Raw genomic sequence first — 25,599 nt, forward strand, 5'->3', positions numbered from 1 at the left:
AGTACAGCACTGAAACAGCACGTCGAAACACTCCGAAACTAAAACATTCCATTCCAATTGAAAAAATGAAACACCTACCAAAACAGAATTGACAACCTTGTTGGAAACACACCATGCCCTGGGGAAAATTAAGCGAAACCTCCCAATTTTCCTTTCTTTCTTGTTCTCTTTCCCTTATGGGTAAGGATTTTTAGTTCGGTTCAGTTTTTTTAAAAAAACTAACCAAAATCAAAATTTGAAAAACTTAAAAATTCAAACCGGAACTGGTTCAAACCGACGATTTTGGTTCGGTTCGGTTCGGTTTTTTAAAATATATTATTGTTTTTTGGGGCTTTTTTAGGCTTTTTTGAGCTTTCTAATGGGCTTTCTAATAGACTTATAATTAATGTAAATATTTTCTAATTTTGTTACAAAATTCTATAATATATTTAATATTTTTTGTCACTAAATATTCATTTATATTAAATTATTAGTGCTAATATTGTGTTTAATATGTAAGTCTTTCTAATATTTATGTTTGGAGTTTGGACTCCTCATACATCATCAAAGTTTAAATAACACACACACCAAATTAAAATTAAAATTACAAAGCATTGCCTTCAAAAGGGCTTAAAAAAAACAAATAACATTTCCATACAAAATAAAATACTTCATGCAAAAAATATAAATCTTCATTGTGCACATCATCTCAATCAAAAAGCACATTAAGATGATAAGAACATTGCACTTTGATTCCGTAATACCATTGACATCAAAACCTGAAAATCAAGATTTAAAATTATAACATGATAAAATAAATTAGAATATGTAAAAATAAAAAGTAGTATTTTACCATCATCCGTTATGGGCAAAAAATAAAAAGTAGCATTGCCTTCAAACTTTTGAACTAATTATCATTTGTTACTAAAATGTAACTTCCCACCAAATTCTACAAAATAAAAAAAAATTAGACATGTTAGATGATTGCAAACAATTTAATTAATAAATAACAAAATAAAAGGTGCAAGTTTCTAAAAAAAATTACCCGACTCAAGGTTTTCGTAGGTTTCAAGATCATTTATCAAGCTTCTCATATCAGTTGAAATTGATCCATGATGCAACCAATTTTGACAACAAATGAGTACTTGAACAGTTGTTGGAGATAGGAAACTTCGAAAGTGATTAAGTACACGACCACCTATGCTAAATGCTGATTCAGAAGCCACTGTGGATGTAGAAATAGCCAGAACATGTTGTGCAACATTTGAAAGTGTCTTATATTTCAAAGCATTACTTTTCCACCAACCTAAAATATCTAACTTATCATCATTAGGATCCTCACAACCTTCAATCAAATACCTCTCAACCTCATTTTTATTTTCCACACTATCCACCTCTAGCAAATGTCTTTTGAATTGAGTCAAAGTGTTAACATTTACCTCCACATCATCAATAGCATTAACATCTTGTTTTTGCCTATTATTATCCACCACTTCATTAATTTTCAAATAAAACTCATACAAGCTCACTAAAGTATCTTTTACCTTATTTGTTAGCAATTGTGCTTTGTCATAATAATACAAATCACCAAAACAAAATTTCACATATTTCAACTTCAAACGTGGATCTAAGACATTAGCCACATATAACAAAAAATTCAGATTTACTTCACAACCTTAATACTTCTCAGACTTTAACATCATATTCATTGTCATTCCACTTAAAATACTATCTTTACTTTTACACAACTGCAACAAGTTTGTATGCATGTAAATCAATTCATTGAAGAAAGAATTTGATGTGACATGTAATGAGCCAGAAAATCTCAATGTAACCATATAAAAGATATTTAATAACTTAATCAAAATTCTTGCATTTTCCAATCCTCTAAACCAGGTGGCCCTATGTTTTTTTATTCCCCTTTGAATCAACCTCCAAAAAGTAACTCATATACCTAGGTTCTTTTTCACCTAACCTCACAAACACCTTTTCAAACTTTTCAGCAGCTTCTAGCATAAGATAAGTTGAATTCCATCGAGTTGCAACATCTAAACACAATGATTTTTTACACTCTATATGCAACTTTTTAGCTCACTTCTTAAATACAAGATGCCTTGACGGTGAAGATCTCACAAACCTAATGGGATTTTGAATTTTAACAACTGAAACATTAATCTCTTTCAAGCCATCACACACAATGAGGTTTACAATGTGTGCACAACATCTAACATGCAAGTGCTCATTTGACAATATATTAGTTGGCCAATCTTTCATCACATTCTTTAAATATGAAATGGTCACATTATTAAAGCTTGCATTGTCTAATGTAATAGTTAACAGTTTATCAATCCCCCACTCCAACAAACCATTCTCAATAACTTGGCTAATTATCTCACCCATATGATTGGAAACTTGACAAAAATTAAGAATTCTTTTATGCAAATTCCATTTATTATCAATTCAATGAGCTGTTAAACACATATAGTTAATGTTTTGGATTGATGTCCATGTATCTGTTGTCAAGCACAATTGTTGACCCCTAAGAGATGTTCTCAATCTATCCTTCTCTTTAACATAAAGTTTCAAAAATCTCTCATAATTGTAAAATGAGAAGGAATGTCAAATCTAGGTTGCATAGTCCTAGCAAACAATTTAAATCCCCGACCCTCCACAAAATTAAAAGGCAACTCATCAATTATAACCATCTTTGCTAGTGCTTGTCTACATTCATCATAATTATAACCTATTGCCTTAAGACTTCCCACATTTTGTTCTCCCAATTCACCCTTCTCTATTTTAGGTTCTAATACCAAAACTTTTTGTTTCTTATCAACCATAAAAGGGAACTTCTTGCACACTTTTAAATGACTCTACATATTACTTGTGCCATTAACAATAGTATGACATGCATAATGTTTTCCATAATAATTACATTAAGCTCTAGGGGCTCTAGGATCAACATCAAGTTTTGTAAAGTGATCCTAAATTTGTGACTTTTTTCTTTCATCAACATTTCTTTTCCTAGATGTAAGAACTTGGGGTTGTTTACCTTTTGTATCTGTAGTGGATCCTGCATTAGGTTTTGAAGTTGGAGAAGTGGTTGATGTTGGTGTAGTGCCCGTGGATGAAGCATTTTGAATTTGAGTAGTTTCCATCTGTTATTACATAATGAAAACATGTTAAAAACCAATAATTTATAATAGATTAACAATAGTATGACATGTATAAGTTCAGCTATACTTTTAAAGATTATTTTCACAAGTTAAGTTCTTTTATTTTGGTTGATATGTTGTAAAAAAAATTATGCTACTGAGTGCTGAGATTATATTTTGTAATTTCAATAGACAATAATACAATTTTTATATATATATAAACATTATTCTCTTTTCATAAAATAAAAAAAAATTCAATTTTTAGAATTGATAAATTAAAATCAATCGACCCCCCCTCTTCTTTTTTTAACACAGATAATAAACATTATTCTATGTTGTTTTAGCACATAACACACCATAATAATGGATTAGCAATGATATTAAAACAAAATGCCTCTCGGGGAAACTGTATTTTCCCAATTTTCTCCCTGATGTAATAACATCAGGCTCATAATATTAATTCAAAGCACAAAGAGGTTTCTTTAGTAATGATCAAGTTTTACCACTACCAGTGCTAATTATTCCCATTTTTTCCAGTGATGTGTTGTTAGCTTTAGCATTTGAAACAATCAATTTGCGTTTTGTATATTAAATTAACATGCAAGAGTTTGTATATTAAATTAACCCTCATTCCGATATTAATCTAGATTTCATTATTTTTTCATTGCTACTCATGACCTTAATAAATAATAAAACACGAATTCATTAACATATTATCTTTCTCAACAAAGAAAAACAATAAAACACATTGTCTCTATCATAAATTTCATCTTAAGAAGTTTATTAAAAAATAAACAGAATCACAGAGCATATGCTCAAAAAAGAGAGAGAGAGAGAGATTGACAGAAAAAAAAGAAATCATACCTGGTGTGACGATTTAAGGTCGGGTGTGAGAGAGGGAGGTGACTGCCTGATTGGTTCGCTAAATCTGGGGTTGGATTCTGGAGGTTCGGTGTGCCTGTGTGGTGTGTGTCCTATGATTCAAGATCGGGTGTGATCGTGTAAGAGAGGGATGTGGCTAATTCGCGTTTAAAGATGAAGATAATGGTCAGTGGGAGAGGGATGTGGCTGAGTCGCTGACTAGCGTTTGAAGATGAAGATGGTGGGAGAGGGATGTGGTTGGTTGTGATCTAGTAGATGAAGATGGATTGATTTCGTTACAGATGTGAAATTGTGAATTGTGATTTGTGAGTTAAGGGAGCGGCTCATGAGTAAGGAGAAGGACGGCTGGAGTATGGATGCTAGGGTTAAGAAAAATAACGCGATTTTTTGTTTTTGTATTTATAGTACCCCTTAAACCGTGGGGTTTTTTTTTCTGGTTTTAGGTTTCTGAAACCGAAACCGAACCGAACCGATTTTTTTTGCAAAAAATTTAATCCGTTTAATTGGTTTTTTTTTCGATTCGGTTTTTTCAAATTTTTTTTTCTCGGTTTATTCGGCTTCTCGATTTTTTTGCTCACCCTTACTTTCCCTAACCCCTCAATATCCCTCTCCATCTTCCTCCCATGCCTTGTTAGCATCCCTCTTTCCTTGTATTCACTTCCGCCCCTAGAGGTAACAACTAACAACATTATGTACAACTTTTTTATGTCTTTTTATTCTGTCTTCAATTTGTTTTTTCTTTGCTATATATACATGATATAGTTGATCATGTTATGCATGATCATTGCTTTGGTTCATGACAACCTTATAACGCAGTATTTCTTTTAAGTTTTGGTGCTTCTGAGGACATGACTCAAGGCAATCTCAAATACATTCCGGACAAAGCTTTTATATCTGTTAGAAACACATCAGCCATCACAACTCTAAATTTATTTATTGCCTGTATTGTCCACTTGTGATACTTCCCTTATACCTTAGCAAAAAAATATTGCGATTTACTAAGTGTGATTAAAGGAGGGAAATGTTTAGTGTAGAGTGTTGATGATGTTTCAAAATCTAATATACTTAAGAATGAGATTTTTTAGTGTTTCTTTTCTTTAGAGCTCACGAAGTTGATGATTTGTGATAAAAGATCTAACACCTGCAAAACAATTATTTTTGTGGGGTTTAAGGATCCTTCAGTAATAAAATCAGTGACTTTTAAGAAGGATTTGTAATAAATTAAAAAAATGAGTTTCAAATTCTAAAAACAAGAGTGTTTGTTATTATTTTGTATGATAAATATTTTGAGAATTAAAGTATGAAAGCTTAGATAATAGAAATTATGAACCATTTACTTAAGTGGCTCAAAAGGTATATATAGACTCTATACTTTATCATATTGCTTGAATTGAGGGGTTGGAGTGTCATATTCTCTTGATAGTATTAATGATGGATAAATATTGCTTATACAACATTAATTAGGGGTGAGCAAAAAAACCGATAAATCGATTAAACTGAGAAAATTGAAAAAAAAATTAACCAAAAAAAAAACCGAGAAAAAAACAGATTAGAATATTCAAAAAAAAAATTTAGTTCGGTTTGGTTTTGTAATGTAGAAATCAGTTAACCCAAACCAAACCGAACCAGTTCAACCAACATTTAAACCCACTATAAAAGGAAAGTAGGAAACCCTAAAACTAAACTTCACAATTCATAATCCTTCAGCTCTCAGCCGCCCCCCTCTCCCAAATGTCTTTCAAGGTGTCTCTCTCCCATATGTCTTTCAAATCCTTCACAGTTCACAATTCTTCTATAATTCTCTCATTATTCTTTTATTCTTTGGTATATGTTACGCTCCTTGGCAGTCAGTCTCCACCCTTGACCCCATTCCTTCTAACTCAAGAACTTATATTTTGAATTTGAGTTTATACCTTTCCCTGTTCCCGTGAAAGCTATTCCATACAATGTTTTGTGATTCACAAAGGTAAAGGGAATTGAGCTGGTGAATCTTTTCTTCCTTTGCAGGAACTTGGTCCCTCTAATACTTTCACTCTCTTCAATCGGCTTCAAAGCTTCTTTACTTTTTGCGCTTAGCACTTCCACAGTGGATAGTATCGGTTTTTCCAATTTTTTCCCTCAATTAACCTAACCAAACCAAATAGAAAATGGTCGGTTTGAACCCGTTTCAGTTTTGAATTAAAAAAAAAAAAACATAAAAACTGAACCAAACCGAAAATGCTCACCCCTAACATTAATGTTGATGCAAATATGGTAGGCCCTTATGAGACTCTTATACACTCAAGGGTTTAGGGAGATGATTATTCTTGACTTTTAACATTTCATGTTAAAAGTTATAAGAATAAACAAATAAGGCATTGTAACCCAATATAAGGCCTATAACGATTGTCAATTTAATAACCACTTAGACTTGGAATGATGCCAACCCTAATAATGAAGGGTATGCCAGTTTGTCAGATCTATATGTACTTAGCCACAACACGTAGCTTATCAGATCCATATGTATCTAGGCTCAACACGTCATTAAACCTAAAGATGTTAAGTCTAACAACTCACCAGATTCATATATACTTGGGCTCAGCACATGGCTGAATCTAAGGATGTTGGGTCTGACAACTTGCCGGACCTATATATATTTGGGTTTGGCACGTGGCTAACCCTAAGAAGGTTGGGTTTAATACCTTATCAAACCCACATGTACTTGAGCTCAACATAAAACTAAACCCAATGATATTGGATCTACTAACTTCTCAAACTCATATTGATTAGTACTTAAAAGTGCATGTTTATCAAGGTTTTATATCATCATTTTGCACTTGAAGTATCAATAACTCCTTAACTAAAGCATGTTTTATAATAACAAGTTTGATACTATAAGATACCTTAATTTATGGTAAATGCTCATCTTAAATGCATGCCTATCACATAAATAAAAGGATTGATTGATGAGTTTAAGTATTGAAAGTGAAAGGACAAAGAGATGGCCAAACTTAGAAAAGAGATGCCGGTGCAGTCCAAACCGGAACATTGCTCTGTAATTGGATCATATCCGGAGCTCTAGATCTCGGATTTAGGTCCATTTTATATGGATGGAAAGGTAAGACAAAGGCCTACAACTTTCATGGGAGCCCAAGATTTAAAAAGGCCATTTTGAAGTCCAAACTGAAGGAACAACGAAGAAGTCCGAAGCTGTCCTGCAGCCCAGACACTATTTAGTGTTCAGCCCATATCTTGAGTTCTAGAAGTCCAAATGACCTCATCTTTTTTTTGTTGGAAAGCTGAGACAATTTCCTAGAACATTCCTGAGGATTCTGGGCAAATTATAATGTTAGCAATGACATCTTGTTCAGACAAGAAGATAAGGATTGTCACCAAGTCAAGATGTGGCCACCCACTCATCAATTAATTAACAAATCAATATTTCCAAATTTTGGCCTATAAAAGGAGGCACTTACCATGTATTGAGGCATCTTGGTTTCCAGATCAAGATCATGCTCTTGCTTTCTCTCTTTGTATTGCTTATGTTTTGCTTTCATTAATATCAAGTTTATGGACTTAATTTTCTTTCCTTTACTTAGTTAACTTCTTTCTCATTTATGTTCTTATCTTGTTCATTTATGTTTCTTTCTTTCATTATGTTTAGCTAAGTTAATTATGTCAAGGTGAAAAGGGTACACTAATGGTGTAAGAATAAGTATAATATAAACTTAACATGGACCTTAATGTTGGATACTAACATGTTTTATATTTGTTATCTTGTTCACTTTTAATACTTTGCTTGTTAAATGGTTAATCTAGATTTATGTTGTATAACACCTGGTACAACAAATACTTGGTACTTTCATAGCCCATACTGTATGGTATAACCGACACATGAGCTATGAAAGGAACTTGATTTATTGTTAACATAAGTTATAATCATGAATGCCTGCTAACATTTACAAGTATTAGCTTTATTCAAATAAGATAACTAATGTAATCATGTTAACAATTTATAATCTGATTGGAACCTCCTTTATGTGTGGTTTCCAATTGAGTAATAAGAGTTTATACTATACTTGTTTGAAGTACCATTAGTGGATCCTCTAACCTTGACATTTATTTTTATCGTTGTTTAATCCTTACATTAATCTTTCAACTCATAGTTCTCATTAATTTCTTCCTTCTCTTCTTTATTATTGTCATTATTATTATTATTATTATTTGTTCATAAACTCAGTATATAGGCTGGAAACCTGTGACCCGATCTTTTAGATCATTCTCAGGTATAACAACGTCACGTACTGAGTATTATTATTATTATTACTATTACTAGTAGTACTATTGCTATTATTATCATTATTATTGTTATTGTTGCGTTGTTATTTATAATTTATACAATTAACCTCTTTGTGGTTCGACCCCGGTCTTGCCGGGTTATTTATTACTTCGACACTCCTGCACTTGGGAGAAGACATCAAGCTTTTGGTCGTGTCACATATGTACTTGGACTCAGTATGTAATTGAACCCAATAATATTAGGAATGACAACTTACTAAACCTATATGTACTTGGGCTCATCTCGTGGTTGAACCTAATGATGTTGGGTACATAGCTCGTTGAACCCACATATATTTAGGCTCAGCATGTAGTTGAACTTAATGGCAAATCATCATATGCATATGTGCATAGGCTTAACACAGAGCTGAACCCAAGGATGTTGAGCTTGGAAGAAAGGCAAAACCATGTCATCATATGGATTTAGCATTCTACCTAGCCTAGGTATGTTGGGTTATTACCCTACCTTTGGCCCTTTTAAAAATGGACTTATGCAAAAATAAAATATATAAAATACATTGTTCCATTAATATCCTCCCTAAGTCTTTATGTATTAAATACATAAATATTTGAAAGGTCATCAACTTTAAATCATATTGATATAAGGTAAGGCTTGAGTAGGTTGGATGGGATCTTCTCTATCTCATTTCAAATGGGCATGCCCTTCGACAAATTGCTTTCGATAACCTTTGACTAACAATCTTTCAATCTATTTATTCAATGTGAAGTAATCTTTCATATTATATCCTTAATCCTTATGGAATAAACAAAATTTCTTGGAGATGTGTGTGTATGTGTGAAGGCAACACCATAGAAGGTGGATATTGAACAAAGTCTTTCCTCTTAATAGATGTAAATACTTTTGTAAGGGTGACATTTAGGGGAGTTGTATATCTCCTCTTGGGGTATTGCATGCGCTTCTCTTTCGGCATTTTCTAATCTTTCTTGAAAGTATTGTCTCAGCTAAAAGAACAATTCTGTTTGAAAAGTTTCTCATCCTTAACATTTTGGTAGAAATAAGGAGGTCCATGCCTCAACATACTAGCTTCTTCTACCCGTATGTGATTCTTAATGACTTGTTTTACCTTCAACATGCTTCTATAGGGTATAACATACAAGTTCTTCTATAGAGAACATTTCCTCACTCCACTTATCAAAGCCTTTAAGGTTATGGATCAATTAATTTCTCCATCTTGAGCAGTTCTTTAGTGAGTCTCTTCAAATAAACCATGATGGATTCTTTTTCTAATTGAGTAACACCAAAGAGTTTTGTGGAGCTCTTCTTAACGAGTATACTGGTGTTAAACTGTAACACAATTTCAGCATAAAGGTTATTAAAATTCATGATAAAGCATGAATCCAAATTATTATACTAGGTTTTTGCTGACCTCTAAAAGTTATTGAGAGGATCTTTCACATAGCATGTCTATTTATTAATACGATCAATGAATAAATGTCTGTTAATCGTGTGAAAGATCATGTATGCTTTAGTAATGAGAGAAATATTGATTTTTGCAGGCATGGATGACAACAATTCTGTAATGGCTGTTTAGATAGACCTGCTCGTATAACACGATGTGCAATCAAGATAAGGCATGCTTACACCTATGATTTTAATGTAACTGGTCAGAAAGGAACTCTATGGCGGCAAGTATGTATCTTATGGCTAAGGGCCATAGTCTATGGAGCTATTGTTATCATGCCTGAACCAGGAACCCCGTTTCCTTTCACTCTCCCTTGGGGAAGAAGACATAATCTTAATGGGAAAGAGAAATCAACAACCTGACGGTTGTTAATTGACTCAAAGCAAACCAACATTTGAGTGCTACACGCCTAACATGAATTGTTTTTTTATTATTATTATTTAGAGAATGAAAAGGTTCAAAAACAAGAAAAACAAATTGACGACCAAAAATTACAATTGATATTATCGTTACAAGGCCATGTAATTGATATTATCACTATAAGATTAAAACCCAAATAAGTTGTGGAAGTGTAGAAGTCATCTTCGAATAGAATTTAGAAAATGCAAAATTAAAGTCGAAATCCACACATATGATATAAAAAAACCAACTAAAACATAATGAAGTTTCACTTTACATTAATACACAAATCACTATTCATTACAATATAATGGTTATGTTTATACCCTTCAAAAAAGAAAAAAAAACCATATGCTTTGATATTTATGGTATTTTTATCTTTTTGTACGATCCGGTTGTCATTTAAAATTTGTTTAAGGGTATATTTATTTATTTTTTGAATTTTTTAACACAATAAAATGACATCGTTACCATCCAAGATAATTTTTTCTAGATTTGCTTGGGGGTGTTTTTATCTTTTCAATTATTGAAAAATTGTTAAAAAATAAATTTGCCTTTAGCTTTCAAAAAATTAAAACATGTTTGCAGGGTTATTTCCATCTTTTCATGCTAGTTTTTATGTTAATTTCATGAAAACCAAGTGCAATTTGATTTTTTTTAATGTTGATTAATGAATTAAAAATGTAAAAGTTGTTGGTAAATGCTTAGCATGCACTAAAGCGTGAGGGGTGCTCTTTTTTGATGGTGCGTCTACCACCTCCCAGTAGCTGAAATAGGACTTCTTCCATGTCCTTAAATGTGCTAGCATGTCATTTTCCTCTTGATACAATGTGTGTAGACGACAATGAGGTAGTTTATAACTGATGAACATTTTTTTTTCTTTCCTCCCCCTAAAAATGTAAGTTGTTCTTTTTATTATTGATATTTCAATTATGGTCTTTATTCCTTTCATTTCTATTTTTTCCCTTTTTGTTGAAGTTTTGTTTTTCTTTAATTTAGTCCACTAATTTGAATTTCTCTTATTTTATTTTTTCTAATTTAATTCTTGTTGTTTTGATTTTTGATTTTTTTTTCCTAGATCTTTTGTGAAAAAAGTTTATTTATTTTCAATTTAATCCTTAATTCTAATTTTTCATAAATAATATTTTTTAGTTTGGTCCTTCTTTTAATTTATAATTTTTTCACTGGCTCTTTTTATCAAGGTTGTGGTTGTTTTCAATTTCACCATTCAATTCAAGTTTTTTGTTTTTTCTAATTTAGCTCTTATACTTTTGATTTTTTTTTGTCCTTTTTTTTTTCAATACCCTCCAATCAAATTGTTGTTCTTTCCCTTTAATTTATTTTTATTGTGATTTTCACCCTTATTCTTTTGATTGCTATTTTTTTAGATTTTTTTGTATAATTGATTTTATTTTCAATTTTATCTTTCAATATTTGATTTATTAAGGATTGAGCTTTTCAATTTTTTTCCATAGATAATACTTTCGGTCTAATCACCAATGTCACGTGTTTTAAAAGTTATTTATCGTATAATTTTCAAACCTGACCTAGGACAAGTCATGGATTAGGTGAGTTGACCTAAGTAATTTAGGTCAGGTGAATTGACAATCTAGTCCTGATTCTTTAGATATTTTTTTGTATTCTTTTGTTAAGGTTATTATTATATTTTCAATTTAACCCTCAAATTAAAAATTTAATAACTAATAAACCCTTATGTTAAATATTACAAAATTACCTTTTAATTAAAACAATCTTAGCCATTCCATCACCTTCTTCCCCTTATACACCAAACTTGACCCTACTATTTCCAACCATAAATTCATAATCTCACCAAACCAACAACTATTAATTGACTCAAAGCAAACCAATATTTAAGTGTCGCATACCTAACATGAATTGTTTATTATTATTATTATTATTATTATTATTTAGAGAATGAAAAAGTTCAAAAACAAGAAAAACAAATTGAGGATAAAAAATTAAAACTAATATTATAACTATAAGGCCATGTAACTGATATTATCACCATAAGGTTAAAACTCAAACAAGTTGTGGAAGTGTAGAAGTCATCTTCAAATTGAATTTATAAAATACAAGAATAAAGTTCCTTTTTCCTATAGCAAAATCCACACATATGATATAAAAAAACCCATCTAAAACGTAAGGAAGTTTCACTATACATTCATACACAAATCACTATTCATTTATGTCATGCCTTTCCAAAAAGAAAAAACCATGTGCCTTGGTATTTTGGGTATTTTTGCCTTTTTATATAGCCTAATAGTCATTTAACATTTGTTTAATGGTATATTTATTCTTCTTTTTTTTTTTCTGAATTTTTTAACATAATAAAATGACCTCATTACCATTCAAGACATATTTTTCTGAATTGTTTGGGGTGGGGGGTGTTTTTGTCTTTTCAATTATTAAAAATTAACGAAGACAACTTTTCTCTTAGCTTCAAAATTAAAACATGTGTGCAGAGTCATTTCCATCTTTTCATTCTAGTTTTTGTGTTAATTTCATGACAATCAATGGCAATTTGATTTTTTAATTTGGCTCTAATACTTTTGATTTCTCCTTTTGTTATTTGTTTTTGTTTTTAATTTAACCCTCCAATCAAATAATTGTTATTGCCCTTTAATTTATTTTTAATTATGATTCTCATCTTTATTCTTTTAAATGCTATTTTTTTTAGAACTTTTTTTTATAAATAATTTTTTTTTCAATTTTATCTAAGAGCAACTTTTAGTGTATAAAAACACTCTATTAATTGTAAACCTAGATTAAAAAAATAATAGTAAGAGCTCATCTTTAAAAAAATTATCAAAACATTAACATATTGCAGGAACCTAGTTTACTTGAATTATTAGAAATCTATCTATATATAAAAAATTCTAAAATAATTTTTGTGATGCACGGTTTCTTTGTTGATTACTATAATAATTTTTGGCACAAAATTTTGTTGAACAACTTTGAAAAAACTCATAATTATAATTTATAAGATGGCTCATTATATAAAGGTATGCCCTATTATTAAGATACTTTTTTATTATTATTAATGTTGGTGTCTGAGTCGGCTTACGTGCATCTCATAAGGTAGATAGTTATTATTAGGAGACTTTGATTAAGGTAGTGTTTGTTATAATTATTTTTTTTCATATTTTTAAAATCTAAAGATGTAAACTTCGTAATCATGTGGTCACGCAATCTATACACAAAGACACTAATTCTCAGAAAGCCAAATAAATCAGGTTTGATAGTAGTATGACACAAATATAACTTGTACTTAGGCATCGGCACTATTGACCCCTACCCAACAAATATTGATTCGCGAATGAGAAGTATAAGGATGACGTCACGAAACCAGTTGTTCTTAGATAAGTTATTTTTAATTCTTTAGAGAACCATGAAAGGGAGATTACCTTATCAACACACATAACAAAGTGCGACAAACAAGAAGTTCTATTAATCTGAATTGCGTAGCTTACGTGTTTGGTTATGTCTTTATTTATACTAACTCTAGATTTAAATAAACTCCAATGGACCCCCCCTTTAGGTGGACTTATATGAGGCTCACTTACAATTGACCCAAATAAGTAATAATAACTTAAAGACTAAGAAGAAAATAATAAAAATTCAAAAATTACTATCCTAAATATGTTACAATCAAATTTGTCACCATTAAGAACTCTCAAATAAAATAAAAAATTTGATCCGAAGATAGAATTAATTTTGAAGTCTTTTTTCCTTGTTGTAGTTAGGATGAATAAGGAATTTTTGTAAGAAAAAGATTATGAAATATTTATGAATCTTTATCACACTTAGAAACTATGTTACAACTCATTAAAGATCTTTGTAGAGTTAGGAGATTTTCAAAACAAGCTGCCACATCTTTTTAGTAAAAAAATCCTAGTGAAATAGGAAGTCCACAAGTTAAAAGAAAATAAATAACAAAATTTATATAGCCTCTATGTTGACCTATATTGTGATGCCTTCTCGAACTTCGATTGATCTGAAAGTTTAACCCAGGGTAGAACAATATATTAAGAGACTCCATGTAAAATTTTAGCCTGATCAATGATCAGATTGAGAATTATAATTGTTGTTGTAAAACTAGATAGTTGCATATTTTAAATCAAAATTCGAAATTTCATCTTGCCTGAATCATATCATCTAATATCAAAAATAATTTTTTTATAAAATATTATTTTAATATATTTTTAAAAAAACATTTTAAAACCAAATAACCTCTCATCAACTAAGACATTCATTTTCACAACTAAGACAATATTAACATTTTAATATTGCCTTAAAAAAAAAAAACACCTCCTTAAGGTTCCCGCCAAACCCCCCCACTTTAAAAGAGAAGAAAGAAATAAATGCAAAGCTTTCTTTAAAAATCACAGAGAAAACGATCTCTGAAAAAAAAAACAAGCTCCTTCAATGGAAGACGATCAAGTAGAAGAAGAAGAAGAAGAAGAAGAAGAGAGTCTCTCACCCTCCGATTCAAGCGACGAGTACACTGTCGATCGCGAAGAAGAAGACGACGACGGCGAGGAGGGAGAGCGACGAGTGGCACAATATCCACAGTTTGATGAAGATCGCAAGTCGAAGAATGTAGACGATCTCTTGAGGTATCTAAATACCACAACAACATTATCTTAGTATGCAGCGATTTCTGGATTTTGTTTCGAATTTGGTAAAAGCTGGTTGTTCAGAAACCTAGGGTTTTTTTTTTTTTTTGTTGTTGCTGGTGAAAATTGATAAAATTAGGGTTTCTATTTTGCTTTTTATAGCTTAATAGTCTTGAAATAGAATGTCCTGTTTGGTTTCTGAGAAAGTGCACGAAATGAGAAAAAGTTTGGAGACCTTTTCGTTTTGGTTCAATAGCTAATGTTGTGCCTTTTAACCTAGTTTTTTGTTACTTCTGGCGCTGAATCGATAACACAGGGTTCCGATTTTTCTTTTATCGCTCAATGGGTCTGAAATTGTACAGTTTGGATTTTAAATCGAATTTTCTGTTTGGTCACTGATAAAAAGTGCAGGAAATTAGAAAGATTTTGGTGTTCTTGAATTGTGGGTTTTGGTTCAATAGCTATTGTTATAAGAATGTGGAACTTCTTTCATTTGCATCGAGCTATTTGTTTATTTTATTGAATTTGAATAAATCAAAGTGAGATTTTCCGTTTGTTTGCTGAGACAATGGTAGGAAACGAGAAATAAGTTTTTTGCAGGATTCTGTTGTTTTTGCTCAAAAGCTCATTTTTCTCAAAATTTAGCTCTTTAATTTCAACAATGGAACTGTTTATTTGAATTGATTCTGCATAAATTAAGGTGAAATTTTGGTGATTGTGGTTTACCAGAGGCAACCTTGTAGTAAGGAGACAGCCACTGCTTCCTCGAGTTCTTTCAGTGACAGAAGGGGCAGCTATTTGTCGGAAACCCTTTAAACCCCCATGTTCCAATGGTTATAATGATGGAAATGAACATCTTGCTCGTCGACTTTGGGCCCGGAAACGGTTCGTTCCATGGGGTTCTTCAAAACCAGTGTTGGTTGCAGTAGCAAATATATTTAATGTACCAAGTGTGGTGGAGAACGAAGTAGTGGAGGAAAGTGTGACTTTGCCACCCGGTATTGATCCTTTGGTGTTGTGGCAACCTGAAGAGTCTGAGGATGGAGTTGGTAATTTGATGCCGATAGTGGTGGATCCTTTGCTTGTTCGGTTCCTTCGACCTCATCAAAGGTATTGGTTACAATGTAAAAGTCTAATATTTGCTTCTGATATCTACACAACAATTTGTGCATAAGGACTGCTCATAAATGAAATTTGCCATATCCTGATGTTGTTGGCCATGTTTGCAGAGAAGGGGTTCAGTTCATGTTTGAATGTGTTTCGGGATTTTATAGCACTGCAAATATTAATGGATGCATTCTGGCTGATGATATGGGGTAAATTCCTCATTTATTTTGACTTAATCCATGAATTGTTTTGCACAGTTTTCCTCAAGGGTGTTAATTTTTTCCTTGTACTCAAGGTTAGTGTTTTTTTGTCTTACTTTGGCAGTCTGGGGAAGACACTGCAGTCAATCACATTGCTGTACACTCTTCTTGGTCAAGGGTTTGATGGAAAACCTATGGTTAAAAAAATCATTATTGCCACCCCAACCAGCCTTGTCAGTAATTGGGAGGCTGAAATAAAAAAGTGGGTTGGGGAAAGAGTTAAGCTTATAGCTCTCTGTGAAAGCACCAGAGAAGATGTTGTCTCTGGGATTGACAGTTTCACAAATCCTAGCAGCCCTTTCCAGGTAAAATTTGCATTAAATGTCCAGAATATTGTGGTAACGTTTGCTGAATTCAAATTATATCCCACAGGTTCTGATTGTTTCATATGAGACGTTCCGGATGCATTCTTCAAAATTTAGCAATAGTGAATCTTGTGACCTTCTCATATGTGATGAGGCCCACAGACTTAAAAATGATCAGACAATAACAAATCGGGTATGGCATGTAGATGCTTTTGTTTTTCCTTGAGTATTCACATCTGATGCATGCCAACTTCTTGTTCTTCATCTGTGTTTATTTGTGAACATTCTCATAGGCACTAGCTTCCCTGTCATGCAAACGCCGCATCTTGTTGTCAGGAACTCCAATGCAAGTGAGAAATATCTTCCGCACACTATTTATCTTAATAGTTATCACTTTTTCTAATATTTCATGATTCATATCCTCTTGCAACTCTGCAGAATGACCTAGAAGAGTTTTTTGCAATGGTTAACTTCACCAATCCAGGAGTTTTGGGTGATGCTGCATATTTTCGCCGTTACTATGAGGTGAGCTATGTTTTACCTTCAAATCACATTTTGATCTGTCAATTTGAATTAAATCTAAGATGGTTGAACTCAATATTTATTCTGTTTGTAAACTTGCTTCATATTCATCTCTCTTTTTTTCATGCGTGTTGGAGAGGGGTGTGTGTGTGTGTGTGTGTGTTCATGAGATCTATGTACAATTGTATTATCAATGGCATGGCCATTTGTACATTGATATGTCTTTTGTCTTTCAAAAGTCATTGCTGTGCTGTTGGCTAATATTTGGGATAACTACAACCATTTGGCAGTTCATTTGTTCTGTGGTATAGATGATATATTCTGTTATTAAGTTGTGAAATTCGTTTGCATAATTTATTGCCCCATTTTGTTAAGTCGTGAGGCATCATCGGCAGAACAGTGGTTTGTATTTAATAAGGGGGCATACATGAACTGTTTATCCTTACTATAGAACATAACAATCCAGGAATAAGGGGCTTCAATTTTATTTGAAGTATGTGATGGTGGAATTTGTCTGTCTTAGAATGATTTCCATCAGAAATTATGATACTAGTAACATGCTGTTATTTTTCCTCTACCCTAATGGCATACATGCTTGTCATATTTTTAACTTCTCATGTATAAATTATGAAGACACCAATCATTTGTGGAAGGGAACCAACTGCCACTGAAGAAGAGAAGAAGCTAGGTGCTGAACGCTCAGGAGAACTGAGTGCGAAAGTAAATCAGGTCAATTTCGTACTACTGTGGGTGCCACTGTAGAATCTAGCTTTCTTGAGAATCAGATCACTGTTTTCTGCTATTATAACTCCTGATTATGTAATGGTAAATAGCTGCTACATGCTAAATATGAAAGGTAATCTTTTGTTTACTGTAAGGAGGAATCCTTTTACATTTTCCCATATTTAATTTGAAAGCGTGCATTGCAGTTTATACTGAGAAGGACAAATGCATTGTTATCAAATCACCTGCCACCAAAGGTATGGCCTTATCACAATTTCTGTGTGCCATTAGCACTTGTGAAAGTTGCTTAACATGTTGAGCAATATTTCAGCTTCCTTCCCATGTTTTTCTAACATATGGAAAACTCAATAATTTAGCAGTCTGTAAATAGTTTATTTAAATAAACCTTCTAGATTAGATTAGATATCATCACTAGATGATGAGAAGCTAGAAGTTAGGGTTTCTCTGTGAGCTGTAAATGTATTTTTCTCGACCAATTACATTATTCTTGCATTACGAAGTTTGTGCTCCTAAATGTTTCTAAATCTAATTGCTCTATGCAATAGAGTTTTTGATTTATATGTTGATTAAAGTAAATTTCTTACCCTTACTTCACCTTTTGGTTGTCTTTTTGTGCAGATAAATCCGAGTAAAATTTTGATATTTTTGTCATTCTAAATGTTCTTCCATGCAGATTGTAGAAGTTGTTTGCTGCAAGTTGACTCCTCTCCAGGCAGAGTTATATAACCATTTTATACATTCAAAAAATGTGGGTTTTATTGACACTCAGTGGTCGCTAGCTTAACATGGTTCTTAGAAACTGACTTGGATTATTCTGCTACTCCTTTAACAACAGGTTAAACGGGCAATCACTGAAGAGGCAAAGAAATCAAAGATATTGGCCTACATCACAGCTCTTAAGAAGCTGTGCAATCATCCAAAGGTATAAAAAGTGTTGGAGTAGTAGTTATCCGAGGATTTTTGTTTGTGTACTTGCAATCATGCACTAGAGTGTGAAACTAGGCTGGAATCACCCGATTCTAGAAAAGAATGGCTGGGATAAGACACTATTTCATATTATTATGTTTGAGAGAACAAATCGTTTTTTTCCCTTCTAATTTTAGGTGCTATATCATTTGTGTAAGACTCTTTTACTCCTTTCAAAACTTTTACTGTCATATTCAAATAAAGAAGTTAGTGGGTTGGTTTTATTTATTTGCAATCTGTGGTGTTCTCTAACATTCTCATTTGATGTCTGCTCTGTGTTTAATTTAGAAAATATTCAGAATTAATGGTAATTGCCATTTATCCATGCAGCTTATCTTTGACACCATAAAAAACGGAAGTCCAGGAATTTCAGGGTTTGAGGACTGCATGCGCTTTTTCCCTCCTGGGATGTTCTCTGGAAGGTAAGCATTTATTGAGTGTTGTTTTTGTATGTATTCCACGTTCTACACTTGTGTCCTGACAGCAGTTTTTCTCTTCCAAATATTGCTAGATCTGGTTCATGGACTGGTGGTGATGGGGCTTGGGTTGAATTGTCTGGTAAAATGCATGTCTTGGCCCGATTACTTGCCCATCTACATCTGAGAACAGATGATCGCATTGTACTTGTCTCAAACTATACTCAGGTACGCTTGTTTTAGTTGATGATTCACGCTATTGTGGTATAGAAATTACTTTATTGATAGCAGTTTATATATGTACCATAGCCTCCAGTTTTCCAATTTGTTAGTTGATTCTGAATATTGTAGCTGATAATGCTTTAATCTTTCCTTCCCATGTCATTGCATTAATCCAATGTGAAAGCAAGAACAGACTATAGGAGTCTAAATATTGGTAGCTTAACTTTTTATTTCTGCACATGTATCTTATGGTGATTTTCTTTTAAAAAATAACTACCAGTGTAAGGGTGCTTGCTGCACACTTACATTTCTATTTTCTGGATGAAATAGATTTGGTTGCACTGTCAAACTCACTTACAGTGATGTAAGAAGTATATTTATCATTGATAACTTATTTCAACTGATGCCATTCACTGAGCATTTATTGACCACTTTTTTCATGAAGCTGCAATTGATATTGTTTCCTCATGGTATAAAATTACTTTGATGCATCAGACACTTGACCTTTTTTCTCAATTGTGCCGTGAAAGAAGATATCCCCATATAAGGCTTGATGGAACCACATCAATCAGTAAAAGACAGAAGTTAGTTAATCGCTTTAATGATCCATCAAAGGTATCTTCTCTTTTCCTTCTAGTTGATATGTCTGTAATTTAGGCTGTGTTTTCTGCTTGGGAAAAAGGGCAATCATCAGGCTTGATCACTGATCAATTTGTTTTAACTCAATATGCTGCAGGATGAGTTTGTATTTCTCTTAAGCAGTAAGGCTGGTGGCTGTGGCCTCAATCTAATCGGTGGTAACCGACTTGTCTTGTTTGATCCTGACTGGAATCCTGCCAATGACAAGCAAGTAATGTTCTTTGGTTAAACACCCCCACCACAATTCACATAAGTTAGAAAGTAGCATGCTGATCTCACATTTGATTGTTTTCATGATTCTGTCCATACATAATTAGGCAGCTGCGAGAGTATGGCGGGATGGACAAAAGAAGAGGGTATATATCTACAGGTTCCTGAGCACCGGAACCATTGAAGAAAAGGTTTTGATGAGCTGCAACTGAATTTATATTAAGAATATAGTCACTAAACATTTTCCTTTCATCATTTCTAAGATAGTTCTGTCAATAAGCAACGCATGTCATTCTGTTTGCTGACTTCTGTAGGTTTATCAGCGTCAAATGTCAAAAGAGGGGCTTCAAAAAGTTATTCAGCATGAGCAAAATGATAGCCTTGCGGCACAGGTTTTTTTTCTGCCACTTCTTTATGCTATTCAACTGAAGTTGCCTTTGAATAAAATGGTATTTAAAGTACATGCATTTGCAGGAAAATTGTCTTTCAACTGAAGATTTACGTGATTTGTTCACATTTCAGGAGAATGTCAGGTAATTCATGTTACATATGTTGAAATATTTTGTCATGATTGCTTACATGTCATTTATGTATTTGGCAGTTTTATGGTAAAGTTATTTGGGGTGTTTGGCCTTTGAAATTGTGCCTGCAATATTTGCAAAATAATCAAAGGATGTAGGGTTTTGGGTCGTTGTAGGCAAGGACTTAATGGACTTACGAAATGGTTTTGAAAAAATGTCACATCATTTTTAGCAATGAATCAAGCACTGGTTGAGAAGCGAAAGTGTGCAAAAAATTTCCTTCTCGTGTTTGTATTGCAGTATGCAAGTTTATGCCAATGGCCAATTCAAGCTAATTGAAAGATTCGATTCTGAGATTTTTTGTATGTTCTAATGAAGCATCATCTTTTGTGCTTACTTTTATTGTTGACTTGTTATGTACCATGTAAAGCATAGCTAGTTCAGCATAACATAGTTCAGTTATATTATTTTCGTGTTGCTGAATTGCAGGTTTAAATGTTCATTGATATCACACTTCATTTTGCTCCACTTATTCTCATGTTCCATCAACCTTTTAACATCTTTATTTGTCCATGTAGGTCTGAAATACATGAAAAGATGAACTGTGCCCGCTGTCTATCTTCTGATGGGGAACTTGAGGGCATAGGAGATGTAGATGAATCTACATATGAGAATTGTATGCCCAATCAAGAGGTGTTCGATATAGGTGGCTTTGCCGCAATTGCTGGATGCCTGGACAAGTTGAAGAGCTCAGAGAAGCAAGTCAGTCACCTACCAATCACTGCAATACTATTGGCTCATAACTTTCAGATGTCCCACTTGATTTTGTTTTTTCTTTTTTTCCCCTCAATTTTCAGGTAGGGACTCCTTTGGAAGAGGATTTGGGCAGCTGGGGGCATCACTTTCACTCGACATCAGTGCCTGATACTATACTTCAAGCTTCAGCTGGTGATGAGGTGTTCCAACATTTCCCCATATTTAATGTGATTCCTTTCCAAAAAAGAAGAAGAAACCTTCCTATAGGAATCTATTTGTTTTGGTCAATAAATTTCTGAAATATTTAAACCCCTGATTATACTAGAAAGTATTTACCAGCTGCCAAAAATCAGAACTAGGCAAGCATCTATTCAGAATTGATGGTAGAAAAGTTGCGGTCAAAGAATGCATGTGCTCTACCATGTTTCACAACAAAGGAACTCGTTAAATATGATTCAGTTTTCTCATCCTGCATTTTGTGCGTTGTGAATCCATCCTAGATTTGTTTTTAGAGTTCATCAATGTTTTTCCCTTGATTTCTGCTCCCTTGCATGCTTAGTAGAACAAAATGCTGGTGGAATAAATTAATATATTGCATAAGTTTGGAGTGCAGAATCGAGCTTTTGTTTTCACAAAAAGTCTGATATACCACCATCACCTGTGACTGATCCTTCACATGCAATCTGCTATATATTTTTGGCTTTCCACTTGAAGGACTTATTATCATGTTCTTGCAGGTTTCTTTTGTCTTCACGAACCAAGTAGATGGGAAGCTTGTACCAATTGAATCAAAGCCAAGTCCAAGGGTGCTGGGGATAAAAGGGAACGAGAGCCGGTTCAATGATAAAGAAAATCTGGACCGAAATCCGAGGTTATCTCGTTATCAGAAGCCACAACAATCTCTATCTTCCAACATAGATGCTAAAAAGGTCACACCATCTGCCTCTCTCATACCTTTGCAAAGACCAGGTGTGAAACGGACGAGAACTCCTTTAAAAGGAATTGCTAATGCAGAATTAAAATCTAAACTCTCATTTGGAAGTCAACTGCCATTGAAAAGACCATCATCTCCTTCCGATTTAGAACATGATGATAATTTTCGGTAGAATTTTTGCACCACAGTTATTTTTATTTCTTTCCAGCATTTCATTCTCAATTGCTCATCAAGATAAACAGTGCTTCATTCTGCAAGTAAGCTTTCATCACATGCATGGATAAAACAATCAGGAGAACATACACTTCACTTCAGAGGCAGCCTTTGACTTTGGTTATGGGCTCGTATGCTGAAGGTTTCAAATTTCATGCAGCTGAGAAATTAAAGAATTGAGCAACAAATAATGCTTTCGTCACTTTTCAAGGTATTGAATAATTGCTGGTACCATTCGTAGTGCTAAATCTAACGCAATGTTAACTCTCAAGGCTTTGGTGCTGGTTCAACTGAAACTTGTTCCGCCCGATAATTATTAATCATTGTTATGCTAAGTTTTTCCCCAGTATTCCTCGATTTCAGCAGCATACAGCTAAGGGCCATCAAAATATTGTCTAGTCAACGATAATTTCATCCAAGGACAGCTGTTTTTTCTACTGTCATTGCTTTATTACAGCACACTAGGAGAGTTCATTAAAACGAATATCGGGCACCCAATTAAGTTTAGAGCTTTTTTCTTGTTAGATTAAGAGAAATATTAAAGACAAACTTTGTCAACAAGATGGGAGACCAGTTAGGAGACAGGTTCCGCTATGCCCATGAAGTAAGTCCAACTTCTTTTGGCATTTTCAAAGCTTCTTACAGTTGTAGTAGTGGGGGACAAATTCCATTTAGATGAAGATTAACCATGTGGATGTCAACAGGCTCATGCAAGAGGATGTAACCGAAAATTCTTTATGGATAGTCAAAGAGTAAGGCATAAAGAGGGCTTGCTTTCTATAGTTTTTGGATTTACAATCAGATTACAGCTCAAACCCACATGGGCCTTCGAAAAGCGTAGTTGGTAGCTGAATGCAAGTGGAGATCTAACCTTAAAAATATAGGGGAGGGATGCAATGTGAGAAACCCACACGTGTTCTAAGGGATGGCAGGTGGGGCAAGTGTGCGTGTCAAGGTGCTACCGCTCTCAATATTTTTGCTGGAAATATGTATTTAGCACCATGGCAACATCAATCATTTGGGCTCATCAAGCCCGATTAATGGTCTTAATTGCAAGTCATGGAATGGCTAAATGGGACTGATTAAATGTGAAAAATAAAAAATCTAAGATGCCTACCTTTCCTTGACATTTGTTTTGGCTCCCCCCCCCCTCTCTTCAAATCATGGTATGAAATGGGTCCACTTTCTTCATGAAAACAAAAGGTATTTCGATCCTTGAAAAGAAAAACTAAAATCCTTCCTTTTTGGCTCTGAAAAAAATGTATTTTTGAGCATATTTAACTAGTATTCCCTGTTTTCTTGAGGAGAGAAAGTCTTGGCTCCCCGCGTCTCTCATTCTGGATTCGTCCCTTAGGAAAGGGCCTTGTGCCATTGGTGTCTGCAAAAAGCTCTTTGTAGTTATTAGTCAAATGATTACGAGTCCTTATAAAACGGATATTGGCTTTATCAGGCCACATCAGGCAGAATATTAGGGTCATAATGGCTTTATCTGTTCGTCAAGCATCACTTGAACAGTTGCATGAAACCTAATGAACACACATTAGAGTAAATAATGTTAACTTTAAACAGTTGATCACTGATACAGTAATAAAATATTTGGAATACAAATTGTTTTATCCTCGTCTTAATCACACACTGACAAATCTAAGTAACATGAGATGTCTGCTGAGCACACGCATAAAACAAGCTCACCTCTATATAAATGCAAGCATCTACATGTGGATTTTAAAAGTGAAAGAGAAGTAACGACTTAAAAAGACTCGGGGTGTTGGTTTGAAAGTTCTTGGCAAGCTTAAACATGTTCAACAGTGAGCAACAAAGCTTTTACACTTCCTCTATTGACCCAAGAATCTCCTTCTCCAATGATTTTGTGGATGCACAACAAGCCATAAAGTACGAAAGCAGCTATAGAGAAGCACCGGTTTCCACAGATTTCGAGTTCTCGGTGAAAAACTACTCCATGATTCCTGCAGATGAAATCTTCTTCAAGGGCACGATGTTGCCTTTGAAGGATAACTGCACCAACAGCCAACTGCGAAAAGTGACCTTACGAGATGAATTACTTGTCGATGATGAGTATAATGATGCCTTCCCAACACCAAAGAGTTCAGGCTGGTGGAAGGAGAAGCTGAGGTTAAAGAGGGGTCACTTTACACCTAAGAAAAGTGATAGGAACCGTGGGGTTTTGGATAGAGTTGTTGAAAAGAGGCCTGTTTTGGTTCATGAAGGAGGACTAACTAACAAGAGAACACAGGTGTGACAGAATTCTGTTCTTCTTTCTTTCTTTCTTGTATTTTTTTCCTTTCCATTTTGATTTTTTGGTCATGTGAAGTTCGAGTTTGCCAATTTAAACTGAAAAATGGTATCTGAAGTTAGGATTTGCAAAAAGAACCAATTTGGCTTCTTTACATGTTGCAGGAAGAGTTGATTGAAGGAGGGATAAGTTGTGAAGACAGTGAAATATAATGCTTATCCACGGCAAAAGAGGTAATTTTTTTCAAGGGAGGGAATCGTTGCTGTGATACTGCAACAGAGCTGGGATTTCGTTGACTTGCAATCTTTTGTTTTAGTTATTTTTTGTAGCTTTACTTTTTTATTCGACTCAAAAACAGCAACACGTCTCCCTTGTTACCCCCGTGGAAACAGTGGTTTATGCTGTTCTGCTATGTACAAATGTTTGCTGTTGAAGAACTTCCACAAAAACAAGTAGTACTTATAGATGTAACCATGGGATTGTGATTTTCATTTACTAACATGAGCTGCGCTATTCATGTCTTATTCGTCAACTGGGTGTTAATGGAAGACACTTCTCCTCGATTTATTTACTGCGGGGTTATAAATTTGATTAAATCACACTTTTCCTTGATTTATTTACTGGGCGGTTATAAATCTGATTTAGTAATTTACACAACGATAATTTTACACGAATACATCACCGAAAAAAGATATAGCAAAGGGCTTTTCGGACAACACACATTCATGGCGCTTTTCAGG

At 33.6% G+C, this 25,599-nt stretch overlaps 2 protein-coding genes across 2 annotated transcripts; both read left to right on the forward strand.

The window, feature by feature from the left end:
- Positions 1-14,510: 14,510 nt before the first annotated feature.
- LOC118050813 (protein CHROMATIN REMODELING 25) lies at positions 14,511-22,796 on the forward strand. The gene is made up of 21 exons (XM_035061288.2): positions 14,511-14,790; positions 15,520-15,900; positions 16,020-16,106; positions 16,222-16,462; positions 16,530-16,655; positions 16,756-16,812; positions 16,901-16,987; positions 17,618-17,713; positions 17,914-17,964; positions 18,402-18,476; positions 18,564-18,650; positions 19,025-19,116; positions 19,206-19,338; positions 19,828-19,947; positions 20,069-20,182; positions 20,289-20,372; positions 20,496-20,573; positions 20,656-20,714; positions 21,281-21,464; positions 21,560-21,658; positions 22,196-22,796. The coding sequence occupies exons 1-21, from the start codon at positions 14,600-14,602 to the stop codon at positions 22,562-22,564; spliced, it is 2,811 nt and encodes a 936-aa protein (XP_034917179.1). The 5' UTR covers positions 14,511-14,599; the 3' UTR covers positions 22,565-22,796.
- Positions 22,797-23,966: 1,170 nt separating this feature from the next.
- Positions 23,967-25,383, forward strand: LOC118050815 (uncharacterized). The gene is made up of 2 exons (XM_035061291.2): positions 23,967-24,859; positions 25,024-25,383. The coding sequence occupies exons 1-2, from the start codon at positions 24,404-24,406 to the stop codon at positions 25,069-25,071; spliced, it is 504 nt and encodes a 167-aa protein (XP_034917182.1). The 5' UTR covers positions 23,967-24,403; the 3' UTR covers positions 25,072-25,383.
- The last annotated feature ends 216 nt before the right edge of the window (positions 25,384-25,599 follow it).

This window comes from Populus alba, chromosome 4 (assembly GCF_005239225.2).
Source record: "Populus alba chromosome 4, ASM523922v2, whole genome shotgun sequence".
Lineage (NCBI taxonomy): Eukaryota > Viridiplantae > Streptophyta > Magnoliopsida > Malpighiales > Salicaceae > Populus > Populus alba.

Bases quoted from the DNA above. Each gene is read 5' to 3' on its own strand.
- LOC118050813 (XM_035061288.2), top strand. From the start codon at position 14,600: ATGGAAGACGATCAAGTAGAAGAAGAAGAAGAAGAAGAAGAAGAGAGT. The intron at 20,373-20,495 runs GTTTTGATGAGC...TGACTTCTGTAG, and splicing joins CCGGAACCATTGAAGAAAAG to GTTTATCAGCGTCAAATGTC. The intron at 21,465-21,559 runs GTCAGTCACCTA...CTCAATTTTCAG, and splicing joins TGAAGAGCTCAGAGAAGCAA to GTAGGGACTCCTTTGGAAGA.
- LOC118050815 (XM_035061291.2), top strand. From the start codon at position 24,404: ATGTTCAACAGTGAGCAACAAAGCTTTTACACTTCCTCTATTGACCCA. The intron at 24,860-25,023 runs GTGTGACAGAAT...TACATGTTGCAG, and splicing joins TAACTAACAAGAGAACACAG to GAAGAGTTGATTGAAGGAGG.